General features: G+C 44.0%; 1 protein-coding gene across 1 annotated transcript; it reads left to right on the top strand.

Annotated features, from left to right (window-relative positions):
- The first annotated feature begins 4,266 nt into the window (after positions 1 to 4,266).
- Positions 4,267 to 25,854, top strand: usp53a (ubiquitin specific peptidase 53a). The gene is made up of 17 exons (XM_088294052.1): positions 4,267 to 4,616; positions 9,154 to 9,687; positions 11,566 to 11,658; positions 11,756 to 11,890; positions 13,094 to 13,204; positions 14,151 to 14,233; positions 14,315 to 14,399; positions 14,529 to 14,675; positions 15,962 to 16,111; positions 17,440 to 17,593; positions 17,902 to 18,051; positions 19,109 to 19,249; positions 20,486 to 21,239; positions 21,449 to 21,507; positions 24,869 to 24,923; positions 24,994 to 25,634; positions 25,717 to 25,854. The coding sequence occupies exons 2-17, from the start codon at positions 9,544 to 9,546 to the stop codon at positions 25,794 to 25,796; spliced, it is 2,982 nt and encodes a 993-aa protein (XP_088150178.1). The 5' UTR covers positions 4,267 to 4,616; positions 9,154 to 9,543; the 3' UTR covers positions 25,797 to 25,854.
- The last annotated feature ends 1,158 nt before the right edge of the window (positions 25,855 to 27,012 follow it).

The following is a 27,012-nucleotide window of genomic DNA, read 5'->3' as shown; positions in this document are numbered from 1 at the left end:
CAAGTTCACGTTTATCTTGGCAGCTGTTTGTTGTTTGGGAGAGAGAATTACGTAACAACTCAGTGGATTTGGAGGCAAATGCGGACGACAGCATTTATTTCACCTTTTTAAATTCGGGTTTGTTCATTTTCTCAATATGGGTTGAACCGGCAACTCATTAAAATTTGGTGAAAATGTCATCAATAATATTTGCCACACAAAGTACTGAGTTTCTAGAGCAGGCGTGGGCAAACTACAGCCCGGGGGCCACATGCGGCCCGTTAGACGTTTTCATCCGGTCCGCTGAACTTGAAAAAAATTCAACCTTGTTCATGTTTTATTTTCTAAATACTGTGGACATATTGTTGTAATGATTTTGTTCACTTTCATTTAACATTAAATGTATTTTTTTTTTTTCTCAGATGAGGTAAGGTGACCAAAACACTCCATCCATCTGCTTCTCTGTCAAATTTTAGAACCCATTGTGGCCCGCCAATCAAAAAGTTCTGGATCGACACAATAATAGGCCTCAAAATGATATATTTTAATCAATTTAACTTTGCTAAGGGACGACGATTTTATGGACATATAATCTGACTTTTATGTACAAAGAACATGTACATTAGTACGAAATGGGTTTAAAAAAAATTCTTTTCGTATACACAATTACACATGACTCCAAAATTATACTTGACGAAGAGTAGTTTTTAAAAACCACCTCACAAAACATCCTTGCATTATTACGGTCATAGCTTTTTTTGTTCTTAAAGGTATAATGTCATTTTCTGTCATGTTGGTCACTCTACATTGTGGAAAAAAATGTCAACTCAAATCTAAATCGCAATATCTGTCAGGAAAAATCGCAATACAATTATTTTTCCGAAAACTGCTCAGGCGTTGTATTCGGCTCTTCTTTTGGACCAGAAACTAAATTTAGACTACAGTACCCAAATGCTCCTCCAAAAAGTGGTGTGATTGCTCCCGATGAATGTGCTGATCCAAATGAGGATCCTTTGGCCTTCCTGCCCCAGCCGGTCGAGTGCGAGCCGTTTTCATTTCAAATGCAATTCCTGCCGCGGCATCTAAAATTAGCGTCAACTCCCACGAGGCTTTGCTGCAACTGTGCAGCCTCGATTTAAAAATCGGCGATACAATGAAACTGCAACAAGTGGCAAGACCAAAAACGTGATTAAAAACTAAAACTCTTTCTTTTCTAAATTTAAATGTTGAGTGATGTGCCAGAAATGTGCATCTCACATTCCATGACTTGGAATGTGGCCACTCCCTTTCCCTCTCATTCCTCGCTGTCCGCTATTGAAGCCGTCTTACGGCTCTCTTTCAGGAAGATAGCAAGTCGAGCCTTCTGGATAGATTTAGTGCATTAAAACAGACGCGTCAACTCCATTTGAACTGCCATTTTCGCATTTATCAGAAAAGTCCAAACGGGAACTAATATTGGCGCAGGCTGCATGTGGTGTCGCTCCACCGGTCAAGAAGGGTGGAGGGAAGCCAGACAATTCGATTATTAGTGTCTGACTGCTTTCCCCTCCGGCGCGGTTCTCTTGGCATCAGGCAGCGCAGTCACTATCAGACCTCGCTTTCTCAACTATGTACTCTGAGTTGATTTGATTTGTTTTTTTCCGGAGCCAGAAAAAAGAGAGGTGGGTTTATTTCTGAACTTGTTTGGATACTAGTTCATACAATTCAAACGCAGTGGTGGATTACCGTATTTTCCGGACTATAAGCCGCTACTTTTTTCGTAAATTTTGAACCACGCGGCTAATATAAGGGTGTGGCTTTTCTGTGGATTTTTCTTTCACCAGTAGGGGGAGCTCTATAGATTAGAAAATGCACTAAATAAATCTCGATGATTTTTTTTCCTCTTGGGTCGGTTCTGTTTCAATTAGCAAAGTTGTTGCGGTGTTAAAAGCCACTGTTTTACCTTTTTGTACCAAAATCTTTTTTTTTCAACATAGAAAACTGCTACAGGCTTATAGCCTGGTGCGGCTTGTATATCGTTTTTTTTTTTTTTTTTCAAAGAAAAAAGAGTGGCCGCGGGCAATATGCAGGTGCACCTAATAGACCAGAAAATACGGTAATTTAATTTTATATTATTTATTTATTTATTTATTTTGTTTCTTTTTTAATATAATTCTAGACTTGTTAATTTGTTGGCGGAGTTGCTGATAAGCAACGTTTGGCATCAGGTGGCCGCCCCTCCCTGCAGCTCCATCAGCAGTTTCCCCCCTTGCGCCCCCCCGGTTCCCTCGGGTTCTCGTCAGCAGTTCAATGCCAAGCGGGTGCGCTGACGGCGGCTAAACGACGCCATCCCCAAGCGTACGCAGGTCAAACGTCGCAATGACACACAGCGATCGTGTCTGGATGGGAGATGAGCCCCCATCACCCCCCACCCCCCCCCTCCAACATGCCGTTAATAGGCTCTGGATGATGAGCGGTCGCAGCTGGTGCACGGTTCTCACGGGAAGGTGCAAAGCCGAATGGGATATCTAAAAATACAGAACACAGACACTGCAGGTCAGCCCGGGTGGTGTTTGGTGTCTTTGCGAGCTCCTGAAATGTGGTGAAAAGGCGTGACTGGCCGGAGCGTGTTGCCCACTAGGTGGTTTTGAATGGTTGTCATGGAAACGTTCATCTGGATGCTCGGGGGACCAATTAGAGTCGCGGTCCAACTGCAAGCTGCAGCCAAGGGACCCCTTGACAAACCTGACAATTCACCTCCCATTAGACACAAAAGTGTTCTCCGATATCAAGCAGTGTGGTACATGGACGTCGTATGTGAATTAAATGTTTAGCTTAATTTTTTATTTTTTTTATTTTAGTACAGCTAAACTAGAACTGCCCCCTACTGGGGAGGAGTAAATATCAACTACTCGCCCACATGAGAGCAAGATGTTTATTAAAAATACTACAAAATCAATAAATGATATTGATAATTGGGGGGAAAAATAAATACGATGCATTACACAATTTATCTTAAAATATTAACTGTATATCAAAATACAGACACTCTTTTTCTTCAAAAAAAAAAAAAATTTCTGACGATACAAGCAGTTCTCAGTCATTTAGACGCGTTATTGCCACGCTCTGAAACTTTAAATTATTTCAAAAGGAAGCGTTATATGTCCCACAGGGAAATGCGTGGAAGGAAACGGCTCCGTCTCTTCAATGGAGTCCTTTCAAGTACTTCCTGGGGAAAGACTGGACTGTGCTGATACATTGTGACCCCCTCACCGCACACATGCTAAATAATCGCATGGTGTTTCCTTTTGCCTTGATTTATTTGAAAGTAGATTTATACCTCTTGTCAATTCAGTGGGATGCTATACGAGCACTGCACTTTTGATGAACACTGTCAGAGAATTGTGTTTTTAAAATGGGTCTGCCCCTTATGTTTCTGATTTTGTAGTGAATCGTTGGAAAATGAATTGAATTTTGAATCGGTAGTCTTGAGAATATTGTAAAAATGATAAATGTGGTGTGCTGTGCTGCAGAGCAACAATAACACAATTATTTGCATAAAACATTATTGAAAGTAAAAAAAAAAGGATATTGAAAGTTGTTCTGCAAACCATTGAACAATTATACTCCCAAAATAAAATATTAAAGTATCAACTAAATCAATGCGGGATATATTGTCACCAAACTAGCTTATGAATAAAAATACAAGAGTACAAGTGTGTGAAATGCCAGAACTATGTACAACTGAATAATGATAATAATAATTATAATAATAAGAATAGTTATAATAATAATAATTATTATTGTTATAATAATAGTTATTATTATATTATAATAATTATTATTTATATTATTATTATTATTTTTTTATGCACTTATAGTAAAACATTTAATACATGTTAAGTCATACGTTAACAAATACAACAGACAAAAAATACGTTCAAAGTGTTTTGGCCTTTAATTGTGCGTCCTTTTGATGTGCTCACTTTTATGTAACACAAGCTCGTAACGCAGATGGCGTTTGACTAACGAGAGTGCAGACGTCACTTTTGCCTGTCCTCTGCTCTGTTGAAAAAAAAAAAAAAGTATACAATAAACATGCAACTGTGCCATGGTCAGTCAATATTTAACGCCCCTCTCCCCACCTCCCGTCCCGTTTAATCATTCGCTGACACACTACGAGTGCAGAAATAGCAAACGTGCATGCAGTGTGTGCAACTTCGGCAAGTGTGTACGAGGATGCGCGCGCGGGGGCGCGCGTGCGTGACACGCCGCAGTAAAGAGAGTCGAAGAGGAAGGGGCGTGACTTGACTCGGACATCTCTCCTCGAAAAACATCTCTGATCCAGTTCAGGTGCCGAAACAACAAAAGTAGAAGCGTCAGTTTGTGGTGCTTCGTCCGGGACTACCGCCGCTGGTCCCCCCTCCCTCTTTCCCTCCCTCTCGGTTTCCCAACCCAGCCTTCAAAACAAATCCGCATCAAATTGCACCGCAAAGGGGATTATTTGTCACAGGAAGGGCGACGTGTGGAGTTGAAAACAAGGACGGAAGTTTGCGGCGTTTTCTCACGTCTCCTCCCATTTTTTTTTTTTCAATTTCGCAACTCTGTTTTTGGAACATATTTCAGCACATGAGGATATATTTCGCACTATTACCAAGGTAAGTTATTTTGTCTTTTAATTCTTTTATTTATTTTTATTTTTTAAATTCTATTGTGGGTGGGAAGTGTACCTGGGCTCAATTCAGGTACGCGCAAGAATCAGGAAGTCACGTCCTCTTGTTTATGAAACAACGTATCTTTAAAAAACAAGTAAACTTGTAAAATAAACCAAATAAACCGACGTCAACTTTCAACTCCGGCAAAAAAATAAAAAAAGTTCACCGTGTACACTTCAGTCGTATGTCGACCGCCAAATCAAGTGTACACTCGAATCAGGCATCGAAGGCGAAAAGTTTCCACAATAAATACCCAAAATGTACTTGACTATTTGCGTTATATAATCTACAATTAAGTGTGAATTAAATCGAGTTAAAACAGCAGATTTCCACAAAACAGCTCTTTGTCGTAAACAGGCTTCTTATTTATAATACAGTATCGATACATTTTTTTTTTTTGGCCACCATATGAATATTGTATCGATACTCGAACAAACGTATCATTTGACGATAAACTCAAATGTTTAGTAAACAATCCCCAACTCCAACATTGTGTGTTGGAATAAGCGTAGACTTTGTGAAGTATTCAATAAATTGTGGGACTAATAAAGGACATCTTTATCTTTAAACACTAGAAGTTGTCTATAGGATCACTATTTGGCGCATGTCCGCCCCACAGTCCTGAGGTTCTGGGTTCGAAGCTCAGCTCTGGCATTCCTGTGTGGAGTTTATGTGCTTTTAGTGGATTTCTTTCGAAAAACATCACAGACTCTAAATTCGATTTTGAATGCTTGTTTGTCAATATAGGCCTTGCAATTGACTCGTGGAAAGTACACCGTGTACACAAAATGGATGGCCAACCACCTACCGTAATTTGCATTACACAATGCTTTCTGTAGTTAAAATCTCTCAAAATATTCGTTACTTTTTCTCCACCAAAAGTGTTTCCATCTGCTCATCCTGAATGACGCGACTGCAGTCGATTTTCTGTCCTTCTTGAGCATGTTGGAGGCATGCCGAATAACCTGTTTAGTTTCTTCATTTTGCATTTTGTTTGCCCTGCGACAGCCCTGTAAGTGTGTGAAAAGTCTGAAACATGACACCGGAACAGCACAAAATAAAGGTCACAGAGGGGTCAAGATGCTAGCTCGCTAAATGAATGGACGCCTACATTGACATCAAAAGCGGTGGTCATGTGCGGACGATGCGCCGACATTTCCCCAGAAAATCCTAACATGCTCCCGTTGCCCTGATGTTGTTGCTATAAAACTCACAACCGTTCTAACGCCCGCTCCAAACAGTTTACCATTTCTTCTTCGGGTGTCAGGAAAAATTCAAAGCAAAACAACATGCTCAAGTGTTAATTTAGTGCCTGGGTGGGCAAACCTTTTGATTGGCGGGCCACAATGAGTTCTCAAATTTGACAGAGGGACCGGACCAGGAGCAGATGGATGGAATGTTTTGCTAACCTCACCTCATCAAAGAAAAAAAAGACATTTAATTTTAATTGAAAATGAACAAAAGCATTAGAAAAAAAATAGATTTTTGTCACACCACAATATTTAGAAAATAAAACATTAACATAGTTTATTCATTGAATTTTTTTCAAGTTCGGCGGGCCGGGTTAAAATGTTTAACGGTCCGCGGGCCTTAGTTTGCCCACACCTGGCTGATGTCTAACTTGAATCAGATTGCTTGTAATCGAGTGAAACCGAAAGCAAAATTCTGCTCTTGTTTGCGCATTGCTCGAGTGGGAAGTCTTGGATCCTGGAACATGTGCTTTTGTTTTGAATGTTGTCTTTTCCTCTGCTGGACAGCAGTGCGGAATAGCCGGTGAGTCAGCACCCCGCGGGTGATCCGTTTTGTTCCGTGGCCCGAATGTGGCATTGTTGTCCGAAAGGCTTGACAACCGCCTTCGGTCTGTCAGGAATGAGAAAGCACCTTCAGGCGTGTGAACAAGAGTTCAGAATATCCACAGTGAGACTTTTGCCCAACCGTAAGCCGTTAAAATGAATCCGATCTGGATAGTCATCGGGAATTCCTGCCTGCCGTGCAAAAGCAGACGTTCCTAATGAGCTCGTCCATCAGTCGATCAAATGCCGACGACTTGGCGCCAAAACCTTCGACTCCCTCGGTTCTGTTCCGACTTGCTGATGCGTCTCTCCGGGTGCTAGCTCGCGCATTTTCTAAATGACTGGCGAGGAAGAAGCTCTGGACTTCTTTTGACTTGACACTTCTCTGCAAACCTTTTTTTTTTATTTTTTTATTTGCAGACTTCCGGACTTCCTGTACTGCAGAGAACAGAATAAATCATATTTGTTTATAAAACCGGGCAGCTCAACGTAGTCGTTCATGAACTATTCCTTTTTGGTTATGTGCTGCATTTTAAACCTGCATAAAATCTTTTTATTCGTTGTGGACACAGACCGAAGGGTCTAGAAAATATAAAAACATACTTTTTAAACAGAGTTTGCCTGTTTGTTCCATTTCCTTCCATTTTTTTTTTTTTGTTTTTTTTTTCCTGATCCAGCTGATGCAGTGACCCAATTTCCACACTGGGATCAATGGTTTCCTTTTTTTTTGCTTGCATATTAAGTAGACTGCTCTCAATCTGTCCACATCGCATAAATCAGGAAAATATTGATCAGATGGAAAGAAAATGATCATTTATGGCTGACGTGCCGTCACTCCTTCCAAACTGTATTAACAGAAGCTGGCGACGGCGCCACTTGAATTTGATTTAAAGGGGATCCATTTTCTCTCGGAGATTGGGTTTTATTAGACAACCGTAAAATGGCAGATTATGGCATGCTGTAAGAATGTCACTCTTTCGCCATGTGCGACTTTAACCTCTGTGGCTTGTAACTCGGTCCGACCGAGTCTAAAAATGTGCCTTGCGTGGTCCGTGTCGTTTTTGCCGGACCCAAAAAATGTCCTGGCTCTTATTTCGGTCTACTAACACAGCTAGGCTTCCAATATTTGTATTTTATTTTAATCAGGATGTATTTTTCTATTTTATTTGGATACAACCGACTTCTATGGATTTGTGGCGTCCGACATGATCGGCAGGTGTTTCCTTCCAGCCCCTTTGACCCCCCCCCCTCACACCTGATAATAATTTGGCGATGCGGTCCGTGTACAGTCGCGGCAGAACGGCACCGCTTTCCACTCTTCCCGTCAGACCCGAAACCAATCTAAAAAAACTTGCGGCTCTTAAGCAACTCTGAGCTTAAGTGATTGCTTTGGAATCTTGTTGCCATGGCGGCCAGCCGCAAAGTACGGGCCCGCAATCCCGGCCGGCGCTGTTTAAATTGAATTGCGTGAGGATGATGAGTGTAAATGCCGTATTTAAGGACTCGACTCAAAAGGCTCCTTAAGTGGACGTGGTCGTCATCCGTCCGGGATTTCGGAAATTCCGCAAATGTTGTCCGACTGGTTTTGGCTGCAACCTTCTGCTAAGGGTTTTGTGTTTTCTTCTCGTCTTTGTCCTTGTTGAGCAACCTTTGCTTGAAATAATACTTTGTGTTATGCACGTTCCTGAATATGTGCGTCATCCGCAGTGGCACAAGCGTAGATGAAAATGTGCGCGTCCGAGACTGTGTGTGCCTCTCGGGGCGTTGAGTAATGTAATAAAAGCGACTGGCACACTCAGTGCAAACATTCATCAAACCTCTCAAAACGTCTTCATCTGCGCGTGAACACATGTAGCCTGGTTAAAATAAAAAAAAAAAAAATAGGGGGCTTAAAGTTTCTCTTTTTCCTCATTCACCATGAAATATGACGTATGCATGTTTACTGCTATAATATTTAAAAAAAAAAAAAAAAGGTTGCCGGTGTTGGTGCTTGATGTGGTCGTGGCCCTTCGGAGAAGCTTTAACACATATTTTTCAAATCTATTTCTTTCTTCTATTTCCTGGCAAAAGTACTTTATTATTTTTTTAATTATTATTTTCATAACTGAGAACATACAAATGTAACAAACATGGATTCCAAGAAATCTAACACATAAATATTTTATAACATCAGCAGACGCGAAGGCTCGAGAAAAAGCAGACCCCAAGAATCAAAATGAACGTGTCGCATATTGACAAAGACTTTTTTTTTTTTTCCAGTCTTCATTCATCTTTTGTCACTGTGTTCCGTAAACCAGGAAATCAATGAATGACGATAATGAGATTGAATTGGTTGCATGTTCTGGCTACTGTTTGTCCCATTTTATTTTTGCTTGACGGACGCTTGAAATGCCCGTGGAAACAAGTGGACGTGAATGCACCGCCGTTGCCCGGGTACTCCCTCCAATTCGACCTTGGCCTCTGTTTTAAGGGCTGTTTGTAAAAGTTAATGTGCAAGCTTTGTTGACATTCCTTAAAATCCTGACTTCAGCCAGAGGTAGGCAACATTTTTTTCACAATTTCTAAAGGCCTCTGCGTTGACATAGTAAATTTCTGAACACGTAACAAATGTTTATGATATACAAGATTCTAGGTCAGGTTGTGAAATCCAAATGACCCCATTGTTGTTGTTGTTGTGTCTTGGACAGAAGCTGAACGTGGATCCAAGTGGATTTTTTTTGCCTCGTCAACGGACCACTGAATGTCCCGAGCAGCATCACAAATATGTGGCGAGATGAGTCCTCTGCGGTTCGAAGACGTCGCACCTGTGGAATATTAAACCTCACTGACTTGTTACTCGGATTATAATTTTTTTTTTTACCCCCCCCCTGTTTGATTTTGGAGACCTTCCTCATGCACACAAGACATGGACTAGTGGCCCATGTGTAGCGGGGCATCATTTTCAGCTCGCGGGATCACTTAGTCCCAGACTTTTTTTTGGGGGGGGGGGACATTTACTCCTCCGAGGGGCAAAAGGACCGCTCGCCCCGGCTTGCCTCCGCTCAAAGCCATTGAGAAGGACCTGACGCCTCGTCCCGATGGCGTTGCTCAGGTTGTTCAGAAAGCCGGGGAGCAATCTGGGGAAGGGCTACCAGCCCGGGAGCATGATGTCTCTGGCCCCCACCAAAGGACTGCTGAACGAACCGGGCCAGAACAGCTGCTTTCTCAACAGCGCCGTGCAGGTATGACTTTTGCTTGGAAATAGCGCCGTGTGGTGAGAGATCATCTCATACCACAAAATTATTGATTTACAACAGAAAACGCGTCAAAGTGCACCCTGTCTATCCAACTGTTGGAATTATTGAGAGACCGATGCACTTTTTTCAGGGCCAATACCGATACGGATTATTAGGAGTCATGATAATCAATATTTGAAGCCTGATATTTATTTGTTGAAAAAAGGGGTAAAATGGTGTCAAAGTTTTGAAAAGTAAAAACTTCAAAACGTGACTTTTTTTTTTGTAAACAATTTTAGTGATTTATAACATGTAAAAAAAATAGGCAACTTAGTTTTAAAAGTCTAACAAAAAGTGCAAGGAGCTCCCAGGCACAGCTGCATGTCAAGAAAGTTTACTACGGCAAATATGAGGTTTATTAAAATTTGGGCAAAGTCTGTTGCTTTACCCGCCATCTACTAGCGGGACCTCTCCCGTTGTGGTGAAAAAGCAAATGGGCAGTTTACTGCTGATTGGCTGCTACCCAATGCACAAGGAACCGATCAGATGGTGTGGGCGGGCCAATTTGCTTCTGTAGGCAGGGCCACCAGCACAGCAGGGAGAGAGAAAAATGTGCTGCAGCAATTCCAAATAAACCAGCTTTTAATTTACGGCCTTGAAAGTAAAAAAAAAAAAGTCAGATCCCGATAATCGGCAAAATGCCATACATCGGCTCCGATAATCGGCTCGGCTGATAATCGGTCTATCACTAGTTGGTATTCATAGAATACAGTTTAGCTTTGTGTTCAAATACATTTGTGAGCAAATAGAGACTAGATCTCGTATACAGTTGTCCCTTTCGGTTCACTTTATGTGGCTTCTGTTTAGTGCCATTTTTTGTTGTTGTTGTTGTTGTACTAATTGTGGATTGCTCGCTATAATTATTTTCCACACGGTTACTGCAGGACGATGAGTGTGAGCCAGAAGGAAGAAATGCATCGCGTATATTTGACTTTTGATGACGTAACAAAATGTGTATGGATGAGCATTCATACTGCAGACACATTAAATACGTATCCGATTTTCATCCACAAACGAACAAGACCCAGGTTGAATTTGAAAAAAAAAATCAAATCGTACTGTTCACACGGCATGGAAATAAATCCGATACATGGAACATGCTGCAGTGTGAACTTTGCCCTTTTCTGTCGTGGGGGGGTGATAAACAGGGGTTTCGATTTTCCTTTTTGTGACATTTGTGTCGGGTGTTATGACATGAGATGTTGTTACTCATCTAAAAATATGTGCCTTGGCTCACAAACTGTTGGGAAATTCTGAAATGGATGATGTCAGCAAAGTGATACTCGCTTGTCAAACGTCACACTCCTGTGCCAGAATTTCCTTTAAACTCTGGCACTACCTCCACTCTGGAAATGCGTCAAAATTGTATTGTTCCCTTTATTTATTTTTAATTGCTGCTTTATCCGAGATTAATTAATTAATTATTTAAAAAAAAAAAAGAAATAAAATTTTGTTTGTGTCTTCATGCCAAAACTGTACCCGAACACCCCCCCCCCACCCACCAAATTTTACGTCTTAGTCAGCCCTTGCGCTCGTCAGCCCTTTCCTCGAGTGACGTAATAATACACTTGAAGGTTGTGTCGTCTGACTGGTGGGGTGTTGGCTGCCGGGTTGCCTCATAGTTTCCAGTCAGCGGCCCGCAGTGAGGTCACCCGCCATCTCTGCGTGACTGACTCACAGGGTGAGGCGGCAGATGAGCTAGTTGGAGATGAACACCCTCCTCCTCCTCCTCCCCGCCGGCATTCTTCCTCTTCTGGAGGACCTTGAAAATGCAAAACTATTTTATTTATTTATTTTGGGGGGCGGGGGGGTCATATTGTTTAGGTCCTGTGGCAGCTGGACATCTTCAGACGCAGCTTGAGGCAGCTACCTGGTCACTTCTGTCTCGGCGAGTCGTGCATCTTTTGCGCATTAAAGGTAAAGCGCTTTTCGGTGAATGTTTTTTTTTTTTTTTTTTTTGCTGTTTTGCCTGCACACCAACCCCTCTCCTCTTCCTCCTCGTCCTACACCTCAGGGCATATTCTCCCAGTTCCAGCACAGTCGGGAGCGCGCGCTGCCATCAGACAACCTGCGTCACGCCTTGGCCGAGACCTTTAAGGACGAGCAGCGCTTCCAGCTGGGCTTCATGGACGATGCCGCAGAGTGCTTTGTAAGTTCTTGTGGTAACCCCCCCCCCCCCCCCCCTCCTCGGGATGGAGAGTAACGTCTGTGTGCTCTGCAACAAACTGTTTGGCGAGGTCACAGAAAAGAACTTCTGTTCCTCCTCGCCCCTCCCATCAACCCCTACCAGGTTGCCACTAAATATCAAGAAGACTGATTATATAAGAGCCGAGGATTGCATCACCTTTTTGTGCTACGCTCAATGTGTTTATTTCAAACACAATAAAGATGACTATTTTCGAGAAATGCAGCATAACAGCCGGAACCAAAGCAAATTGGGCCTAGCTGTTAAGTCTTGCTAGGTGCTGCTGCTTTGGTTAAATGGGCTTAACTCGTGAGCCAAATGGCATCTATTTGAAGTGCTGGAACTAGAGTATTTTTTTATTATTTTTTTTTTAACCCTTCTGGTGTCTCTTTGAGTTAGTCATTTATTTATTTATTTATTTATTTTCACCAAAAATGGATAGGGTCGGTGTGACTCACTTGATAAAGTTTTCAACCAAAAAAAAAAAGAAAATCACATCTTCATAACCATACACCAGAGAGATAGACCAACATGTTTTGTTTTAAATTTATTTAATTTTTTATTTTTATTTTTATTTATTTTTACTTATTTATTTATTTATTTATTTTTTTTTTTACAAATATCAATTATCAGTAGTCAATGAAGGTCTGTATTTGTCGAGAGAGACGTGGCTTCGTCAGAGGAAAAATAAGCCAGTTTAAAATTGAGGTCTTTGAATAAAAAAAAATAAAAAAATCTATTTGGCGAATATAGGCGCCGATAATGGACCTGGCTATCCCTCATACACCTTGACAAACACTATTTCCAGGAATAATGTTAGCTTTTTCCAACACCTATGCGGCGAAGTTGCTGTCTCTTTGAGACAAAATGAATCGATCACCTTTCTTAACTCTTGAGCTCTGGTGGCAGTAACTTTGCATGTCCGTGACAAATTCACCGTTCAGTGTCATCTTAACTTGCCGTGGTGTTGTAACCTCTGAAGGCCTGCCATGCAGTCTTGAATATTTTATCATGTCGGGACCTGAGAACACCGGGTGCTAGTCTTCCCTGCTTTGAAACCTTATGCCTAAAATCGAGCTCGCTCGCTCCCAAACTGAGCTGCCCCGAAAAAAGGACAGGCTCTCATTGCATGGCTTTTTTTTTGTGTTGTTGATTAATGTGTGACAGGAAAATATACTGGAGAGGATCCACTTGCACATCGTGCCTGAGGAGACGGACGCGTGCACCTCAAAGTCGTGCATCACCCATCAGAAGTTTGCCATGTCTCTTTACGAGCAGGTCAGTGTGACGTCATCCTGCTCGTCATCCGCTTGCGCTAATGCCGGAAGTCGCGCTTGCAACGCACACGCATGAATCAACGTCTGAGACTGTGTGAGTCCAATCCGTCATGTTCTGATAGCAGGCGGCCTCCGTGGAATAAGGCAGATTTGATTGTACTTGGGTTCTACAATGCTGCATCAGCAGAAGCCAGTAAATCACAGATGGTGTGTGCCTGTGCGTAACTGAACACCCCCCCCCCCACACACACACACACACACTGTCCACTGGGGCTCGCGTGATGCTGACTCACCTTACCGAACCAGTTCAACCTCACCATGAATTATGAGAAATAAAAATTTTAATTTTAGTATTATTGTGACTATTTTGTACAAGTGTCAAAATATGTTTTTTTTATTAATCATATAAAGAGCAGTATACATGAAATATTTGAAAGGCTGAATTTGAAATGATACGGAGTGGCGGAAAGAATCAATCTTGTTTTCTACCTGCTTTTACAGAAAGACTTAAATGTCATATTTCGGGCTGGGTTTAAAAAAATCGATATATCGATTTAAATCGATTTTTCCTTCGCATTGCCCGATATTGATTTATAAAAGCATATATTGATACTTTTATTAACGCCTTTTTTAATTTACATGACGGCATGCGTGATGCGAGATTTTGTCATTATGCGAAAGTAGCGTATCAAAAAAAAAAAAAATTTCATTATTTAATGCTGTTGATTTGATGAGCTTATTGATGCCAAAAAATCTTAGACTGTCTTACATCTCAAAGTGAAAAAAAAAAAATCTGTTTGTTCAATTATCATCATACAATTGCAACTCAGATTTAAATGACACTGCCACCTGTTGGCCTGGCATGCACACTGCAACCACTGGATAGGGTGGCAATAAAGGTGAATCTCATCCTTTTTTGGTCTCTTTGTTTGTCTTTCTGTCTGCAGTCCGTGTGCCGTAGCTGTGGGGCATCCTCTGACCCGCTGCCGTTTATAGAGCTGGTACATTATGTCTCCACCACCGCACTCTGGTAAAGCAGCGGCAACATGAAAAGCCCAAACTGCCCGCCGCCGCCGCCGCCGTTGTCGTCTGGCTCACTTTTTTTCCTCAGCCAACAGATGGTTCAGCGTAAGGATGATTCCTTTGGAGAACTGTTACAAGCGGCGTGTACCGTGGGAGACCTTCGCAACTGTCCCGTAAGTGGCTTATATGCAACGCCGTTGTACAGATAGAACGGTCGAAAATGCTGTACTGACTGCGCAGTCTTGGAAAGTATGCGTGCAAACTGATCGTTCTACTTTGTTTCCTCCTGTTTCTTGCTCTAGAGCAAATGTGGCCAGAGGATTCGGATCAGGCGTGTCCTCATGAACTCCCCGGAGATCGTCACCATCGGCTTTGTGTGGGATTCGGACCAGTCGGACCTCACCGAGGACGTGATCCGCTCGCTGGGGCCTCACCTCAGCCTGTCAGCGGTGAGCGCCGCCGCAGCGCCGACCCCCGCAAGGGGCTCGTGTCTATTGTCAGCTGCGGCTGTTGCGTAAGCAGTCAGTGCCCCCCCGCCGGGGTCTCCCTGCCCCGCTGATCAAAAAAAAACCACTCATTCGTGTCAACAAGTTCAAATCCCCTCCCCGCCAGAGGAGCTTGAGAGCCGTTGGCGACTAGTACAGCGCGGCTGGGGGTGGGCTCCTCGCACGTTACATAACTTCCGCACTGAAGTGTTGCGTGTGTTTGTTTGACGGCCCCTCCCTCACATGTTTCTCAATCTCCCACCACAAAAGCTTGAATTCATTTGGGAGTGTCTAATCTGGCGTTATTGGGTGTTAAAGGCAGACCCACCACCGCCGCTCGAATTGTTTGCAAACTATTGTTCGCAAGGGTGAGAACTTGCTGAGCGCGAAGCACGAGGTATAGACCCAACTTATTTCTTGCGATTCGGATTCCGTTCCTCTCTGGAAATTTTTGGTTTAGTGTTTTAGGCAAAGCAATATTTTGACGGACCAGCACAGAGAACAAATAATTAAATGATACAAATCGACAGAGCTGGGCACTCGACCCTTTTTTGCCGGTCAGCCGCCATCTCGGTACCCACCCGGCCTTATTCATAAAAATTTCAAAAAGCGTCTGTGCGTGACACCACAATCATTAGCCGGCTAATTTACTATTCAAATCCGCTTACCTTATTTTTTTGTAAGTGTCTCGTCAAACTGAAGGAGGTTCATGCTTTGACTTCCCCTCGGTTCGTTCCGTCTGTGGTATTCCCCGTTTATTTTTCTGCATGCTGTTGTACGTTTTTAGCGCGCATGCATGCTACCGAATATGTTTTAACATTCCTGCGCCCAATAATGCTCTTATCTTACGGTTGTGAAAATATGCTAAGCAGCACGAGCTAGGTGCGGGAAAATGACCTGTTGTGACAAATCCGACAGCATATTTCATGTCTTGAATGGCATCTTCTTTTCTTGGAAGTTGGAGTTGGTTGCTTGTTTTGTCCTTTTGTGCCGAAAAATCTTGGCCAATTTTTTTTCGAGATTTTTTAGCATTTTTTTATTTTCTTTTTTAATTGTGTCGCCTGACTGAGATGTTAAAATAGTGTTTTCTCTGCATGACAATAAAGGGATTTCTGATTCTGATTCTGATTCTGACCCACTATGGGTCGGTCGCCTGTTGTTGGTTGTTCTTTTATTTATTTTTTTTTGTCTAGTTTCCTCCATATTTTATTTATTTATTGATTTATTTTTTCTTGTTATGGCGTGCTCAGCTTTTCTACCGAGTCACCGACGAGCACGCCAAAAAGGGTGAGCTGCTACTCGTGGGGATGATCTGCTACTCCAGCCGTCACTACTGTGCCTTCGCCTACCACACCAAGTCCTCCAAGTGGGTCTTCTTCGACGATGCCACCGTAAAAGAGGTGACGAAATCCCACAGTTACCAAGCAGAACTGCACTCGTACATAATTGTGTAGAATTTTGCCCTTCCTGTGGAAGGAAAAAAAAACAGTCAAATACTCCAAATGGTATCCCACCATTTTATGTCCACTCAGAGCGGCACTGCGCAGAGCTCAGGCTGCTGCCAAGTCTGCACAATCCTAATTTGGCTCAGTGCCAAATTGCCCACAGATACCGCAGAACCTCCAATGATGAACACATTCTGTGACGCCGCTTGACTTCCAAGTGGTTCTCATTTGAACCCAAACCAAAGTTGCATCATAAAACCAGCACGTGTAAAACTAAATGTAGCCCGAAAAGTAAAACTACTCAACCTTTGAAGCCGACTCACGAACGTGGAATGAGCTTCTCGAGTTATTTATTTATCGATTTATTTATTTGACTGATGAGCCATCTGGGTATTTAAAAAAGTTACGTTTGGTTCTGGAAAATAAATGAATTGTCATCCATCCATCCATGCTGGGGCCTGATTCTGAAAACAGCAGCAAGCAGAAGCGATTTCCTCCAACTCTCATCTCCACCACATTGATTCCATCGCTCGATAAATTGCGCATCCATCACTCTCTGCACCGAACTGCGTGTCGAGTCAACCATTCTGCTGCTTTGTGCCCCCAATTTTACATTGCGATGTGTTGCAGTTGTTGAGCTGGTCAGAATGCTGACTCGCTGCAATTATGTCCACAAAACAACACCGATGGGGGAAAAAAAAAATAATTTATTGGACTTTAGTCTCGCATCCTCGTTGCACAGTCGCAAGTACGCAAAGGCCGGCTGGATCCTTGTCAGTCCCTCTGCAGTTTTTTTACGGTGCATACGCCTGCGTTCCTACCCTCGGATTTCTCTGATTGCGGCTTTTTCTTCTGTAACTCATTCACTACCAGCTGAGTTTAAAAAAAAAAAAAAAAAAGGATCCTCGACGTCTTAAGCCGTCAATGGCAGTGAATGCGTTCATTTCTATTTGTTCTTCCGTTGCTCTTACTCGCCTTCATCTCTCCGCTGTAATCTTCATGTGCTTAATGAAGACACACACGGGCATCTGTTAGCCCACAGCTTGCCTTTGTGGCGTCTCTGCGGCGGCACCTGACGAAGCAGCCTTAATGCGATTGTTCCACGCGCTCGCCAATTGGACTGCGAGGTGCGCTTCACCCTCATTTTATTTCCCGTTACGGTTTGGCTTCTGGTCCAACATCTGCTGGTGCTCACAGGCTTAATTTGAATGTGTGTGTGTGTGTGTGAAAGGAGTTCTTGTGCTTTGTTTCATTGTGCACGTGTCCTCCTGTGCTTCATTTAGGTCGGCTCCAGGTGGAAAGATGTGGTCAGCAAATGTATTAAAGGTCACTTCCAGCCTCTTCTGCTGTTTTACGCCAACCCAAATGGCAGCGCCATTATGGCAGAGGATGCATCACAGCAGGACCTGAGCCAAACCCGCTTCGAGAACGGAGAAGGCAAGTCATGCCGTATAAAAGCTGCAAAAAATACAATTTTGCATCCACGTTAAGCAGCTCGTGCAATCGGCAAACTCACTCCTGGATTATACACCCCGGGATTTGTGTGCTTGGGGATGTTTTATCCCCGTTTAAAGATCCTCCTCAAAACCTTCCATCCTGGCCGTAGCCCAGGTCCGAGCCGAGTGGCGGCCGGCCCGACGGGGCGTGTGCCTAAACCGACGTGTCATGGTCTCACGTGTGCGGCAACGTGCCTTCCGCGCCGCTCGCACGAAATGACGGCGATATTTTTCCTGTTCCCATCTTAGGTGTGACGTCTCCACTTCCGTCCCCCAAGAAGCTGGAACTGACCAAGGAGAATCTGAATGCTTTGCTGGGTCTTCCGCGCTCCGTAAATCAGAAGCCCCCTTCCACCTTGAACCGCAGCGGTGCCCATACTAGCGGAGGACGTGGCCCAGGTAGACTTTATGATATGCGGTCGCTGTCTGTTGAATTTGAATGAAACAATTGGAACTTATGGAAAGTTAATTTATCGTTCATTAAGTTGCAGCAGAGGCCCGACAAAAGCACAGTTTTTAAGCACAAAGTAGATTCATAACAACGAGTGGTGCATAAAAAAATGTCAGTGTGGTTCTCAAACTTAAAGCACATCTCAGGCCCCGGTCAACATCCAGATGGTCCGTCGTCTTTCCAGCCTGAATGAAATCGTAATCAAACTAGGGCTGTCAAAATGAAAGCGTTAACTCAGGATTAATTTTTTAAAACAAATTCACACATTTTTTAACCTCATTTTATTTACTTCAAAAATAATTTGCATATCTTGCAATTTATACACTGCTCTCCATCTTTAGCACATCATCTCAGAACCAAACACCCTGCTCAAGTTACCACTTGCAAACCAACACTGCTCCAGTGTGCTGCTTACAACTAAATGTCCTGTGTACGTTTTGAGAATTGTGTCTAAGAAGAATTCCTGTAAAGATGACTTCATTTAGATTCAAGGATCAAAAGAAGCCATTAGGACTGTTTTGGATTTAAAATACACTTCATATTTGGTGATTTTTCAAGGAATTCCAAGATATTATTCAAGTAAATACCTGTTGCGCACCAGCGCACCCCCTGGTAATCACCCATCGGGTTCTCTGCCCGATGATTCCTGCTGGCAGAACCGTCGCATGATCTTGTTTTCCAACACTGTCGCTTCCGGTGCCCCTTTTGTTACCCAGATGCCTTTTAACACCCGTTACAAACGCGTGTTTAAACCGCAGACCACCTTAACTCATTTCATCCCAGATATTTTCACTCGAGGAAACCCCTCAATTCTTTTCTGGATTTTGACAGATTTTGCGATGCCAACAGAATAATGTGTTCGAATGCTATAAAAAGACGGAGATAGGACGCAAAAATAAAAATAAAAAAGGCTAATACGTAAAAATACGTCTTCGGGAGGCGGGGACTACATTTCTTCACGTCTTATGGATTGAATGAGTTAATTGTATATTTTGTGTTTGATAGTCCAAATTGGCTCCAGCGATCACAAGCGGCAGCTGCAAGAGATTTTCAGGGAAGTCGCGCAGAGAGCCGGCGGCGAGACGCATCCAGTCGGAAGAGACTCTGTTCCAAGTGGTCAGCGCAGGCCGGAATCACGCTTCAGAGGTCGGTCATGCACAGCCTGTACATGTGACGCCACGCATAAAACATGCGCGGGGAGAATTCCCAAGCTTTTATGACACACGAGAGCGGCCCTGGTCTCCCATTCAGCGGGCCTTATGTAAGCGCCGGTTCGGGGAGCGACGTGTCAGAAAGGGGATTAACTGCTGACGTCCGTCTGAGCTTTCGTTCATCCCGCTCGCTCTGAGTTAGAATTCTCTGATTCCCCTCTTCGCTGCCGACAAACAAAACACACAGCACATACATATTCTTTTTGTAATATTTTGGTGTTCTATCGTGTATCACACTCCGTATTGCTTGGAAGGTTTCCTGGGAAGAGACTTTGTCTATTGAGGTGGAATTGTGAAAAGGAAAACAATGGGAATTGGACACCCGTTGGCCTTCCTCTTTTTTTCTCGACAACCTGCTGAGTTCTTTGTCAGAACAACGTATTTGCAATGACTGATATCCGGTGGCCGGCCGTGCATTTCACACCTGGTCCTTCAGTGAAGTCTTACGTAGTCCTACTTGAATCATCATTTATGACACCACGGCTGGACAAATAATATACAGAAAGACACTTACGCAATAATAATTGAGTGTTGGATGACCGAGCTTCTCCCGAAAGGTCCGTCTTGAAAATGGCCTCGCAAGCGTATCTGCAATTAAAGTCCCTCCTTCGGCCATTGTGGTTTAAAAAAGCAAGAATAGATTTGAGATTTTTGAACGGCCGCCAGTTATGACTTTGGGTGTCTTGATTCCGCATAGCGCCGCCCCCTCACGAGTGAGTGTCCAATCACAAAATGCGTTCGTCCCTTTCGGCGTAAGGCCAGTGAGAAGACTCCCTGTAACCAACTTGTGATCTGATTGGCTATTGCAAAAGTCTATCAACTGTAAAAGCCCACTTGAGACACAGAAGAGACGCCCGCACAATTGTTTCTGAAGGCCTCGGACGAATAGTGCAGGCTACTGGTATCAATCTGCCTGGCAACATGAGCTAGCTGAATTCTGATTGGATAAAAACTCTCACCTAAAAATACAACACGAGGATATAATAAGACATCAATGTGAAGAATATGATCATTTTTTCTTGATTATGTTAGGCCAGCACAAAAGGCCTTGACGGCCACCACTGCTGATATCCCATCGTCTCTAAACATGGCGGACACCTGCACAAGCTGTCAAAGGAGCCTGTCCGATTTGTTGCTTCAATTTGACAATCCGCATTTTATTCCCGCACAGATTCGGGTCAAGACCGCGTCCACTCCCGCTCGATCTCCCCCCCGGCAAATGGTTTCAAGCAACACGTCGAGACTCGTCTGTACAGCAGCCAGGGGAAAGGTCCCACACGGAATGAGCGCCCACCCCAACTTAACACCAGGACTTCTCACGAGCCCCTTCGCTCCATCACGAGGGTTCAAGTGTTGCCCGGCGTCCCCGGCGTGAGAAGGGCTCACTACAGCAGGAAACCGGACACCAATGGCTACGACACGGACAGCAGCCAAGATTCTCGCGGGCGTCCCGGCAGTGCGGGGAGCGCTCGCAGCAGACCCGGTCGTCCCTGGAAGCCCATGCGGGAGGCGCTCAACGTGGACAGTGTCGTAAGCGGCAACGTGGCCCGTCCAGTAAGCCCGCGGCGACGGCCTAGCAACAAGTCACCGACGCGGGAGCGGGAGTGGGAGGTGATGCCGGGTGGCTGGGAGGAGCGCAGGCCCAATAGCCTTCGGACCATTTACGAGGACGACCAAAGACACGAAAACGGCAGCAGCCGCAGCTCGCTGGATTCGCTCGGCCGAGGTGGCTACGGGGACAAGGACAGGTCGAAAGGCACGGCGACTCTTAAAGTCTACAGCGATAACTGGAAGATCCAGCGAACGGAATCTGGTTACGAAAGCAGCGACAGAATTAGCAATAGCTCCGCAAATCTGGACTCTCCTGTTGTGGAGAACTTCCCTCCTAAGGAGCTACGGCCGATACCCGAGCTGCAGCTGACCCGGTAAATAAAATGTTGTGTGCGCTCAGATAAGCATTTGCAATAGCTGCGCATTAATCGTACGTTTATAATGAAGTGCCGCCTCCGCAAGTGAAAACACAAGCCGTGGTTTTACTATCTCTGGAGGTGCTCAAGTGTTTTTCAAAGACGTTTTGTAAAATTGCACGTGTCATTTAATGTTAAATTAATTGGATTCCCTTTGTTGGTTTTAGGGATATATTCCCTCCAAAGGGAAGTGACGATGACCTATTGCAAGCTACCTTTCCTACCGGTAAGTCACTGTCATATTAAATAGAAATATTCTCAAGTGCCTTTTTCTTTTTTTTTAAGCAAAGACTTGTCCTATTATGAGAGAAATTGTATTTCTTGTCCTTCCTGTTATCATAAGGTAAAACTCATTGCCTGATTGAAGGAGGAATAAGACTGGGGCATTTTTACAAAAGAAAACCAAAATCTTAATTTAAACAAAGTTCAGGAAGCAAAGCAACTTTTGAGCTTACCGATGTAAAAACGGTAATTCCCTCAACAGGCATGCTGAGTTAATCTTGAATACGAAGCGGTTTGGTGGTGATGATGATGTTGATGATGAGTGAGCTTGTAAGGGCCACCCAGCTGTGCTCAGCCGGGCAGAAAATGCCACGGCCGGGCCTGTCAGAAGGTGGTATTCAGACAGGAAGCCAACAAACTGCGGGCATGTTTATTGCCAGGTCTCGGGGAGTTTCAAAATGAAACACAAAAACAAGAGTGTTACCTCGGCCAAGAATGTTTTCATCAGTGTAGGATGAGGGTAAAAAGTCATTTCCGTTTTTTTTTTGTTTTTTCTTCATGATTCGATTTTTTTGGGAACACTTTAGAGTAAGCTAAAAATAATTAGCTCATTCGTGGGTTGGGCTAAAATCCACCTCCAACCGTGATTAATTGAACGCTTTTTTAAAAATTGGTCACCCCACTGCCCCAAAAATGGACGTCTGGCCTGGCCGGACGGCCCAACTCTGATAATAAGGTATTTACAAACTATATGCAAATGATTATTCATGTCAGAAATGCTTTATTAATGTCTTCAATATTTACAAATGCTTAGCTAATGCTTATTACTGTGTTATTACCTACTACGCCTTATATTATAAAGTGTTAGCGATTTTTCTTAGGCCTTAAGTTGGCATACTGGTCACAGTCTCGCTTTGTTTTGAATTCAGAGCGGATTCATTCCAGGTAGTGTGCCGAGAAGCTTGAACCTAGCCTCTTGAAACTTGTTTAACTTGTTTGGGAAAGTACTCGACGTGCACGTCCATCGCCTCGACACCTGTGCCAGAATAATGTATTCAAGTAGACTGCTCCCTTTTCCCATCAAGTAAAACAAAAAACAAAAGTGTTGAGCTATAATTACCTCAATTCACAGACTGCTGCGATGAGCGCTCACATGTGATTTTCCCGCCGTGTTATTAACTGTCGATCAATGCAGGGTACACTCGCCATCCTGAATCGGCTGGAGCTCACATGTGACCTTACGGAGGAGGAGCGGTATAGAAAATAGATGGATGAATTGTTCCATATGGTGGCCTCGTCCCCTTTTCACTCCAGCAAATCAACTTCCCCCAGCCACTTTCCATCCATCCATCTTCTGTACCGCTTCTCCTCACAAGGGTCGCGGGGGGTGCTGGAGCCTATCTTCGGGCAGTTGGCGGGGGACACCCTGAACTGGTTGCCAGCCACTTTTCCATTTGTGGAAAATTTCAAGTGAGCGTGTGGGGAATTTGTCTGCTACACACGCGCACTGGACTTGCATTTTAAAGTCAGTTTGGCAACCTTCCAGTCCGGCGTCCGCTTGCTGCAGATTCCCATTCAAAAAGCGGGTGTGGGAGACAAAATGGCGACTGAGGCTCAGACATCTGGTGTAACGGGGGGCCATCTCTGTCTTGATGCCACCGCCGCTGCTAAATCATCCTTGGCCGCTCCAGCGACTCCTCATAGGAACGCGCCGGAGAGGCCATCAGTGCTCCCGTTTGCACTTGACCATGCGACCCACCAGCCCTCGTGCGTGACACAAATATCGTTGGAATGCGTTTGAACCCGTGGGCTGATCTAATGGATTCCCTCGCCTCGCCGTTTGCATAAATTGCCCGTCCTTGAGTTCGCGAGCCGAGGCCGAGCGTGAATTACGGTCGGCGCTCACCCCCGGATGGACATTTGAACGTAAAACAGCGGTTCTACAAATGGCTCGTCTGTTTAGAATCTTTTTTTTCGTGCCGTTGTTCTCTAGCAAAAAAAAAAAAAAAGTGTGTCGGCGTGTCTTTATTTTGAGGAAGGATCACAGATCAGCAGCCTCAAATTGTGAATTACCTCATGGACTTGACAGCTTAAAAACGCAATAGCGTTGTGGATCGCGTGGGCGGCGGGGGGGGGGGTGTTCTGACCCCGGTGTAATTGCATGCCAGCACAAAGGATTTAGCCTCTAATGCTTTGAGAGTGTGCTGACGCATCGCAGATGGTCACTCTCTCCCTTCATTTTGTCCGTTTCGTCAGCTGCTCTTGTAGATCGCGCTCATATTTTATTATTTTTTTTCCCAATTTGGCTCGGTGATATAGCAACCACCCAGGGATCTGATGACGAGACGAAAACTGAGAGGTCAGGACTCTGCAGTGGCCAGTCTTGCACTTCCAAAGCAAATTAGTCCAACTTGGGCATTTGGGATGAGTTTTATGTGAAGAAAATTTGAGTGTCTGGAGTTTTTACAAAGAAATGCCATTACTCTCCCATACTGTGTTTATCAAAGACCATATTTTACATTTGAAAAATGTCACAAAAATATTTATTCTGTCAAAATTAAAGCGTTAACTCTGGTGATTTTTGCATTAATTCCCAGATATTCTAGTAATTATCTGTTACAAGCTTCTCAAAAAAATTTGATTAATCGCAATTAATCTTGGTAGTTAAAAAATGTTATCACTTGACAACACTAATTTATACTGATAGAATTATTACTTTAGCCTCAAATTATTCTCAAATTTATTTAGCATGTCTAAAATTTTGGGCTTGTGTTGTCTGAATGGCACGAGGTGATTGCGCGGGTTAATTGCATCTTCTGCCTTTGCGGTAAATAAACCAAATTTTCTGCCTTTGCTTTAAGTTGCTGACATAGCTAGATGAACAATTGGCCCAAAAAAATGGTCACTTCAAATCAAAAAGTCCGACTTGAAGTAGCAACAACCACTGATGGATTCATGAATTGATTAAGATGTATATTTATGGACCCCCCCCCCAAAAAAAAAAAAAAATCTCTCTTCATTACTTGTTCCAACTTGCAAATCTGCTGGAATTCTTCATTCGCTCCAAGCGAGCTGGTTCTGGTAAGGCGCGAGCTGGCTGGACCAGACGCCCTGAGTACCCCCCCACCCTCACCCTTTCCACTCCTCCCCAAGGCTACTACAGTGTCAGACAAGCCACTCTGCTACTTCCACTCCCGACGTTGCGCCTCATGGTGACCCCCGTTAGATAACACGTCGAAAACATCATCACATCGTCCCTTTCCAAAGGAAACGCTGCGGCGGATGTCTGCGAGCTTTATTTCAGACTGTATGCTGCTGGAATTCATATCTGGACGACTTGTTTATGTTTTGTTTTTCTTGTCCAGGTGAACAAGGGAAAAAGTCTCCGGATCTGCGTGATTCAAACAAACCCTTACACAGGTAAATTCATTTTGATGCGTTCATGTAAGTCGGCAGACGTGTCAACGGAATTATTTTGTTTCGGGAATAGGAAAGGAGCCTTTCGATACACTCCTGGAGTCCTGGAAAACGATGGCCTGGACAGCGAAAAAGAAGAAAATATTGATAGTCCGGTGAGTCCGATTCCGCCTTACTTGACAAAGACTAGCGGTTCTGAGTGGATCAGCTCAGATGACCTCGCCGGACCCTTCCCTGACCACAAGGGGACGCGCAACGATGCCTTTCCGCCTCCTCAACACTTTGGTGGCGATCACGCCGACCTATCGGGACCTTCGGAAATACCGTCCCACCGGTCCAAAAGCACCGCGCCTGCGCTCTCGCACAACACCCTGATCCGCTGGATCGAGACGCCCGCCGAGCGCAGGCTCTCGTCCGACGCCAGCTCCACCAGATCCTCGGACCAGGACCGCAACGACCTGTCGGCCAGCGAGAGCGAAGAGCGCTTCCCTGGCCGAGAGGGCGCCGACTCCCCCGATGTGGTTCTGCCCACAACTTACTTCTCTGTGGATAACTGCATGACGGACACGTATCGGGCCAAATACCACAAGAGGCCCGCTTTGTACATGAGAGCAGAGGAGCACACGTCTTCAGGGGAGAGCGATGTGGACGCGAAAGGACTTGCTGTGTCAAATGCCGAGCCGTCAGAACTCCCCGCCGACCGACCACAACCAGGTACCCCACAACCTGCAGTTTTGGGTTCGCTTCCATTGGCCTTCATTTCTTACTTTGAATTTTTTTTTTTTTTTTTTTGCAGGCTATTCGGCTTCCACCAAGCCCATCGCAAAGTGGAACCCGGTGACCACAAAAGGACTCGATGAGCACGGGTTCCTGTAGATGGAGTGAAAACAACAACAAGGCTGTGATAGGATCAACCCCCCCCCGCCCACCACCACCACCAAAAAAAAAAAAAAATCACTATGCATCAAGATGTATTCTTTGAATGTCTTGGGCAAGAATGTGTCAGCCAAGCAGATTGCGCCTCAGAACAAGATTGAATGAAAATTGAATTTGCACAACCAGAAAGGTACAGAAAAGAACTGGCCTGTTTTCAGGTTATCAAGTGGTAACTGTACCAACTACTGAGCAGGTTTGTACTGTCCTGGTACATAATGGATCCTAGGGATCCGTATCTATGGGTGCACCCAAAAAGGTGCAGCACTTGAGAGCAGGGTTTCCCTAACTTAGGGGCAGGAGCCAAAATGGGCCGAGGTGAAACACGGTGCGAATGTCTTCCTCCTCGCTCTTTTTTAATAATAAAGGCCGGGCAGATTGACCCTCCTTAGGTGACGGCTATTTAATGCTTCTTTGCAGCACAAATGAAGTCTTAGCACTGGATGACACACCTAACTGTGCAAACAGCTTTTTTTTTTCTTTTTTTTTAAGATAACACAAGCATTTTGTTTTGGGTAGGTGTAATCATAATAAAATGCTCTAAAATGTGTTCATGGCTTCATGTTTAATAAGTGATACAGTGCCTTTTTGTATATTTTTTGTTCGTGCCAAGCAAGTTTGGAATCGGCAGTAATTTGTATTTTTTTGGGGGGGTGGTATTCCAGAGATTTTATTTTATTTCTATTGATTACCACTTGTTGAGTAAAATAAACAATTTTGATTAAATTTGCTTGTTATTGACTGCTGTTTTTTTTGTTTTTTTTTTAACATTTTTTAATTGTATTTTTTTTAGGAAATGTAAGAGTTGTCACTAATCATCTTGCTCTGTGCATAATGTTTTGCTGCCATCTGCTGTTATGTGCATACAATTACACCCAAATGCTTCGAACTTTCGTGTTCACGCGTTTAGGCAGCGGTGAGAACTGGACCCTTTATTGGCCGGTCAGTCCCCCGACCAACGACCGCTATCTCGGTATGGTTCCGGCCTCGACCCTCCGGTGGGTGTCCGGAAATCCGGACCGTTCCGTCCCCGGACGGACTGCCCAGCTCTGCATTTAGGTACGTCACATGTTTTTATTTGATTTATATGTTAAATTGTTCTTCTAAAGCATTTATACATGTTAACCACAAATGAGCTACATGACACAAATATCTGTCA

The sequence above is a fragment of the Idiotropiscis lumnitzeri genome, chromosome 4 (genome assembly GCF_059441095.1).
Source record: "Idiotropiscis lumnitzeri isolate Australia: NSW breed Sydney's pygmy pipehorse chromosome 4, RoL_Ilum_1.0, whole genome shotgun sequence".
In the NCBI taxonomy this organism is placed as follows: Eukaryota; Metazoa; Chordata; class Actinopteri; order Syngnathiformes; family Syngnathidae; genus Idiotropiscis; species Idiotropiscis lumnitzeri.
This window is presented reverse-complemented; position numbering and strand designations above follow the sequence as displayed.